At 51.2% G+C, this 7,433-nt stretch overlaps 1 protein-coding gene across 1 annotated transcript in view; it reads right to left on the reverse strand.

The window, feature by feature from the left end:
* The window catches only part of PLXND1 (plexin D1), a gene marked incomplete at its 5' end in the record, with an annotated part of 49,344 nt that overhangs the window by 36,993 nt on the left and 4,918 nt on the right, over window positions 1–7,433 (reverse strand). Inside the window, 5 exon segments of the mRNA XM_009073143.1 lie at window positions 650–754; window positions 3,384–3,486; window positions 4,380–4,488; window positions 6,000–6,174; window positions 6,705–6,834. Coding sequence (XP_009071391.1) covers window positions 650–754; window positions 3,384–3,486; window positions 4,380–4,488; window positions 6,000–6,174; window positions 6,705–6,834 — 622 coding nt within the window.

Below are 7,433 nucleotides of genomic sequence, written 5' to 3' on the forward strand. Positions count from 1 at the left end.
GGAGCGAAGCCTCCACAGCCCTGGCAGCACCCTCAGGCACCCCAGAACAGTTCCAAGAGCACTCCCAACCCTTTCCTCCCCTGCAGAATGAGGAGCTGCCTGGCTGCCCACTGTGCTGAAATCCTCTGCAGGGATGCAGCAAACCCAGCCCCACGGGCCCCACTGAACTAACCCAAAATGACTCAGGGTGGATTTCTACAAACACCAGAGCTTACTCAAGCATTGTCCCAGTGCCCAACCTCTCTGCCCCAAATTCCTCTGGTTCCTTCTGGCATGCAGTACATCTCTGAAGGCACCATTCAATGTCCACTCCTGCTTTTCCCCCCGTTACAATCTGCATGCCAGGAAATCTCACAGAAAGGACTTTTTGACACCAAACAAGAGCTCTGCAGTGATGACCTGAAGTTAAGTCAAACCATGTTTCCATGCTGTACTCAGCTCTGTGGCTCAGCCAGCACAGGGCTCGCTGCCTATGGCTCGGGGCCATGTCCTTCACTGCTCAGTGTGGGCGCTGGGGCCAGGCTGGCACATGGTCCTGGGGGGCATGACACTGGCATGCTCTGCAGTGGAGCAAACACCCACAGAGGAACCAGGAGTTTATTTCCCCCAAACACCTGAACCTTCCTGATCCCTCCAGGAACTCATTTACCTTAGGGAAAGTCGCATTGGCCAGTGAGATCATGATGTCCCGAGACACTCCCGTGGGCATCGGCTCCAACGTGGTAGGTACGATTCGGGGACAGTCAATTGTCTTCTGTTAGGTACAAAAGCAAGGGAAATAGTGGTTAGCTGGGGGCATGTTGAGTGTCCTCAGCAACAAGGCAAGAAGACACATCAGGGCCCCTGCTGAGCTTCCTTTCACTGGTCAGTGCACAGTGGTGTGTACCCACGTCTCGGCTGCTGCTCCGGCAGCGACAGGGCTGGAGTGAAAGGAGGCAGAGGAGGGTATGAGGAGCCACAGGGGCTCCAGTGAGGGGGCTGCAGCACTAGGGCAGCTGCAATGAAAGGCCTAAATGAAGCTGAAAAATGATTTTAAAAGGTCATCTGTCCCCCTACTTTTGTTCTCCTTTTAAATTGATGTCTCAGACACTGGAGCTGACTCAGAATTCCAGCCTGTATGACAAGCCCGTCCTGTTCTCTCATGAGATGTAAATCACACTGCGAAACTACAGCAAAAATGAAGGCAGATTCTGCATGGCCCCAGGCTACATCCAGAGTAATGCCTGTGACAGTGGAGTCATTGGGGTAAAAGACAACAAAATACTTGGTCCATTATGCAGAATCATTTGCAGCAAGCAAGATTTCCTCTGGCTTGCATTAAAGGTTACTCCGCTGCATCTCCACTGATGCCAGTGCTGCTGCTGTTTCCAGGAGAAGCCAAGTCTGCTCTCCCAACACCAGCATGTCTGTCCTAACACATCCCTGGTACGGGACACACAACAAGTGGGAGGTTTCTCTTCTGCCCTCCCTAGACCTTGCTAAGGGTCAGGGAACTACTTGGCAGTGCCTGTTTGACTGTGGAAAACACACTTCACTCCTGTCAGGACACTCATCTAACCAAGCACAGTTGGTGCTGCCTAAACAAGGAGATTAAATAACAGAGATGCACATGATAGGGGAAACAAAACAACAAAGCAAAGCACTCGGGAGGGATTTCAGTCCGAAACCTCTTCCAGGGGAATCAAAAGAGTTAAAATGAAACCAGCAGGGCTAAAACTAAAAATTCATGCAAAACCTCCCATGGCTTGGTGTGTCCTTGCATGTCACCAGAGCCAGCACAGCTTCCCAGAGAAATACACTTTAGAGGACTGATTAACTTGTTGTCTTGCAGCCCCTTCTCCTGCTGTTCAGCAGCGACCAGAAATAGAGCTTCCAGCTGATTCTATCCTTCACGTCTGGAGCAGGGCAAAGGGGCTGAATATTTAAGATGCTGCGGATGGAGCGGGTGCGACACTGCTCTCCCGCGCTCAGGTGCAGCCGTGCCAGCGATGGTTTGTTTACTGAGCTCCGACTGCACGACAGGCACTGTGTTTCCAGGGCTACAGAGCACCTCGTCCTGCAGCTGCTCGCAGAGATCAGTGGGAGGCACAGAGAGAAATCAGAACGTGCCCAACCAACTGAGCAGCCAGTCCAAATGGACCTCTGGAGTAGATCTGAAGCAATAAAGTTAGATCTCTGCTGATCAAGGGCTAACTGGGGTAGCCCACAGCCGACCCCACAGCCCTGATGTCACCCCATGGCACTGCCAGGACTGACTGCCTCGAGCTCCTGCCCTGAGCAGCAGTGCCAGTGCCTGGCAGCACATGCAGCATGAGCACCTGCAGCCCCAGCAGCCTGGCACACACCAGACCCCTGGCACAGCTCCCCGGGCACAGGGCAGACACCCCACAGGAGCAACCACCAGTGCCCATCACCCATCCACACAGCCAGAGGAAACCCCTGACACTGGAACCTGGGAAGTGGACAAAGCAGAAGATACTTCCCCGAAATGCCTGGGTACACACAGGGTGGCACAGCTGATCCCAACACGCTGCCCCATGCTGCTGGGAGCTGCCACCCAGCAGGGAATTTTCCATCCCCTTTTCTCAGGGATTTACACTAGACATGACTGTGGAGCTGCAATGTGGTGGCTCCAGCTCCATCCTCATCCCCTGTGCTTGCAGTTGCCCACGTCCTCCCTGCTGGAGGGGAGTGGATGCCAGAGCTGGCCCTGGGGTCAGCCCGGGGCTGAGGGTGGGACATCTGACACGGGACCAAACTCCTGTCAGTGCCGAGCATGGGGAATGCTGGAAGAGCTGAGCTGAGAGCAAGAGCACCAGTGCTAAAGGGATATTCAATTTACAGTGTAAAAGCTTGGCTTGGCTCTACACAGATTGATTGCTAAAAAGCCAATTTTATTTAAATTAACTTCAATTTAAATTTCAGAAGCAGGAACACACTGAGCCTCTGGGTTATTAAAGCTGCAATTTGGAAAGGGGCGATTTTCTCCTCTAGACGAGCACCACCAGTGGAGCTCCAGCATGTTATTAACATACAGCAACTGCAAGTCAGAGCTAAGGGAATGGTGGAGTATGGATGTGTTTCTTGTCATAGCCAAAGGATGTGGAAAACCAGCAGCATTGCTCCAACTATGAGATGGGATGGAGAGCCAAGGGACAGAGCCCACTGGAGGCACCACTACAGCTGAATGCTTTAGCCAGGGTGCCAGACCCTCACCTACAGGGCACAGCACAGCTGCAGCTTACCTGCCCCACACTCATCCCCCTCCTGGACACCAGCAGAGGAGGGTGCCCCAACTCCAGCTGGGCACAAGCCACGGCCAGCAATTGCCAGCTGCTGCTGGAGGAGGCTCAGAGCCTGAGCAGCAGTGTGACAGGACTCACCTTCATCCGCATCGCATCGTCACACTGTGAGTGGTTGGAGACACAGGTGTAGGTGGAGGGACACCAGTGACACTTCCACCTGGCTGAGAGGCAGCTGGTGCACCTGGAACAGCAAAGGTGCAGTCAGAAAAATAGAATTTAGGCTGCTCAGGGGAGCCACACCTCAGCCCTGCAACCCATCTTCACACTGCTCAGCTTTTAATGCTGCCCAGAAAAACCCATGGCAGGTGCTGGATTTCCCTCTCCTTCTCTCCCTGGGGGCTGGTGTGGGATGCAGGCACAGCCCATCACCCCTGGGCATCACTGCCTGGCCCCAGGTCACAGCAGACTGAGAGCCACTGTTCCCTGGTTAGTGAAAAACACTTTTTCCCAAAACAACAAACTTTCCCCCCATCTGCCTCTCCAGGGAGCACAGCACATCTGGTGGGATGAAGGCTCTCCTGCTGTTTGCACAGGCATGGGAGTGCCAGGACATGGGGGTCCCTGCAGTCAGGCCCTGCTGTTATGCTCTGAGAGGTGGATGAATTTTGGGGGTGGCAGCAGACCCCTGCTCCAGCCCACCCTGCTGACAGGGGCATGGGGCTGCTGCCACCTGGGGCTGGAAGGGGCAAGAGAGCATGTCCCTCCCTTCCCCAAGGCCCCACAGATGCCCCAGAGATTTCTGGGGAGTCCAGCTCTGCTGCTGAAGGGTTAACAGAACAAGCTTAACGCAAAAATATTATTGATGTTTAAAAGAAACCCAACATGTCCAGATGGCTGAGGATGGCGCGAGGACCCTCCGCTGTAAATCCCTGGCAGCGCAGGCCCCACGATCCTGCCAAATGCTGCCCAGGCCCCCAACCACCCACTGGCAGGGGCTGTGCTCCATTAACCCACCCAGGGGGACCCTCACCCAGCTGTGTGCTGGCACACTCCCAGCTCCAAACCAGCCCACCAGCCTCCCTCACCCCGGCACTGCCTGCGCCGGCACCGCCGCCGCACACTGGGATCACTCACGCTCTCCTTGGGTGGATGTTTCCAGTCCTTTTGCAATCATAGATGGTGAAATTGGCCCGGATAATGTTTTTGCTGTTGACCCGGAGAGCAGTCTCAACGACCACGTGGTCTGTGAGAATCAAGCCAAAGAATATTGGGTTGCAGGAGCCCCTCGCTCACGCTTACGCGTAGTAGGCAAGACAGACCCTTGGGAAAACAAGGGCTAAATCTGATTTGTTTTCTCTAGGGCTTCCTCCAAGCTGCATTTCAGAGCTTGGACCAGCCATCCTTTGCCCTCTGACTTTTCAGCTCTTCCCTCCTAAATCAATGCTTTACACCACCCTCTCAGAACAGAAAATTCCACCGTGTTGTGCAAGTGTTAATTAGCAGACTTAATTATTGTCTTCACGTACAGTTGGTGCTAAATTATATTTTAAAAAAATGTGGTAATTAAAACATGTTAGCTATCATGTTTTAAAACCCCACTCACCCTCCCCATGACAGCAAACCCACAGAGGAGAGTGGAAATCCCTTTTCTGGCTGCTCAACATGCCATACCACCTCCCCTCCCCCAGAATTGCTTAATTTTTTTTTTTCATTGCAATTTTGCCATATAAGCACCAGGGAGAAGAGACAATGCCTCTTTCAGAATATGGACAATAAATCAGTGCATTGGATTCCAGAAATTCATTTGGACATTGCCGTAACCAACAATACAGAGCAGTTAATGATCTCCCATTCTCTGGATAGCTGGGGAGAAAAACAACGCAGCTTTACAGACAGGCCCAGGAAAAGTGGGATTTTCAAAAGGACTGGCTCATTCTCTGCCTACTGAACTCAGCCATCTTCAATAGCACATTCACTCCAGGCTCCAAGGATGAAAATTTAACAGGCACTCAAGTCTGGAATGAAGCACTGAACTTCTCCAAAGGCACTATGACAGGGGCTGACTCCGTTGCTAAGTAGCCAGTCTCAGATCTGGTCAGTTTGGCTGATTTTGATCAGAACCACAGGCACTTGTCCCTTCTGGAGGCACCTCAAGGACCCTCAAGACAGGCATCCCCTCTGGTACCATCAGAAAACAGGACACTAGACACCTCTGTCAGACTTTGGATTTTTGGGGTTATCCTGTGCAGGATGACAAGTTGGACTTTGATGATCCTCACAGGTTCCCTCCTACTCAGGAGATTCTAAAAAAACAGGGCTAAGACTTCCTGAGCATCTTTAGGTACCCACTCACTCCTCCCCAGCTCCTCCAGGAAGGCAGTGTGTGTTTGGGAGAGAAGTTAAACAAAGCAATTGATAATATCAATACAAGGAGCAACCTTATTTGCCCAGGGCTAAAGCATTTTTGGCTTAGTACTTACTACATCTAAAGCAGCAGCTCAAAACAGATTAAAATAAGGACATGAACTGGCATTTAAATTCTGGTGTTTGAAACAAAAATTGATACATTTGAAATCTGTCAATTCATGTAAAGATGGTGGAACTCCTACGCTTCAGAGTCATATGCCCTGTAAAACAGAAGGAGCTTTGGACTTTTGTTCCTTGTATGCACTGTCTGCACACAAAAATGGAAAGAGAACTAAAGCCTGTTAAAAGCTGTGTCCACACAGGTGGTTAGAATGAACCTCTCCATACCTTGGTCATCAGGAAATGCTGGATATTTCTCACGTGGGAGCAAACTGCAGTAAATAAATTGGTTTACATAATCCCCAGCGACTCTGGCTACAGTGTGGATGTTGTTTCCATAGTCACACGAAATATTTGTTCCATTCAGGTTTGGGATAGTTCCATTTATTTGTATTATCAGGGCCTATAGCAGACAAAGGAATAAGTCATTATCACAGAAAATTATAGCTAGAATCTGTCAACATTTTAGCTTTTCAGAGGAAGAGATGCCCAAACAAGCCCACAGACAGGGTCTGTCTCTAAACAGAGAGTGTTTTGATGAAAAAATTTAAAATATAATTGAAATAGTCAAAAACAGCAACAATGCAGAGCCAGAAGATGAGCTGACTCAGCTGTCTGCAGTTGACCATCTGTATTTAAAGCTTTGTGACCCTCCCCTGTGTGTCTGGTGCAGCAGCCCTAGGTCCTCTTTGCCTTCAGGCTCAGCAATTGATCCTGTTTGCCTACAGGTGTGCCATCCAGCCAGCTCCAGGCCCTGGGGTGCAGGAGGACACCCACAGCCCTCCAAGAACTTTGGCCTGACACAGCAGTATGCAGCAGAGCTCAGCATCCCCCTGACCCACACACACAGCTGTGCTGCTCCGCTGGAGACACGAATGGTAACGGCTCCACGGACACTGCAGGGGATTGATCTGGTATTGGCATCAAACTCACCGGGTTCTCCTTGTCAATATTGATCTCGGGCTCCAGGATGGTCATGGAGGGGCACTGCTGCACTCCTTCACTCGCACTCGCCCAGAAGTTGGTCCCCGTGGAGTTGGTGCACTCGTGCTGCAGAGAACACCTGCAATGAACAGGGCAACAACTCATGGTCGATGCGGTTTAAAGCAGGTGGCAAAAATGTTGAGTTCCTTGTGAGGGAAGATCCTGAGAACACTCTGTGTCTATGTCTTTCTCCTCCATCCATGCAGCTAAACCTCAATGTTTGGTGCTATATTTGAAGTGTCTGGTTGCCATGATAAGAGCACATACTCCCACAGCACCAACAGAGCACCAGGATTGACGGAGGCAGGGGCAGGCCAGGCTGAACCTGAAGGCTGAACCTGAACTGAGGAGGAGAAGGTGACGTTTTGCCCGACGTCTTCAGTTTGCAAACGTGGAATCTAATTTTGAATATCCTTTTTTGGGTGCTATTGCCTTCTACTCATAGATGAGAACTGCAAAGGCAAAAGCTGATCTTTCACAGGGTGTGGGTTCTCCCAGCCCCATGGTTGGAGGACGGCAAGAGATTCTCTGCACTGGCAGCTGCCTGCAGCATGACAATGCAGCTGCAGTGAAATCCTGGCTCTGAAGAGCATCCCAACCCTTTGGGCCAGATGCAATTGTTTTTAACAGCATGTAGTTCATAAGGAGTGGGCAAATGATGGTAGTGTGACTGTAGGG

The sequence above is a fragment of the Acanthisitta chloris genome, unplaced genomic scaffold (assembly GCF_000695815.1).
Source record: "Acanthisitta chloris isolate BGI_N310 unplaced genomic scaffold, ASM69581v1 scaffold15784, whole genome shotgun sequence".
In the NCBI taxonomy this organism is placed as follows: Eukaryota; Metazoa; Chordata; class Aves; order Passeriformes; family Acanthisittidae; genus Acanthisitta; species Acanthisitta chloris.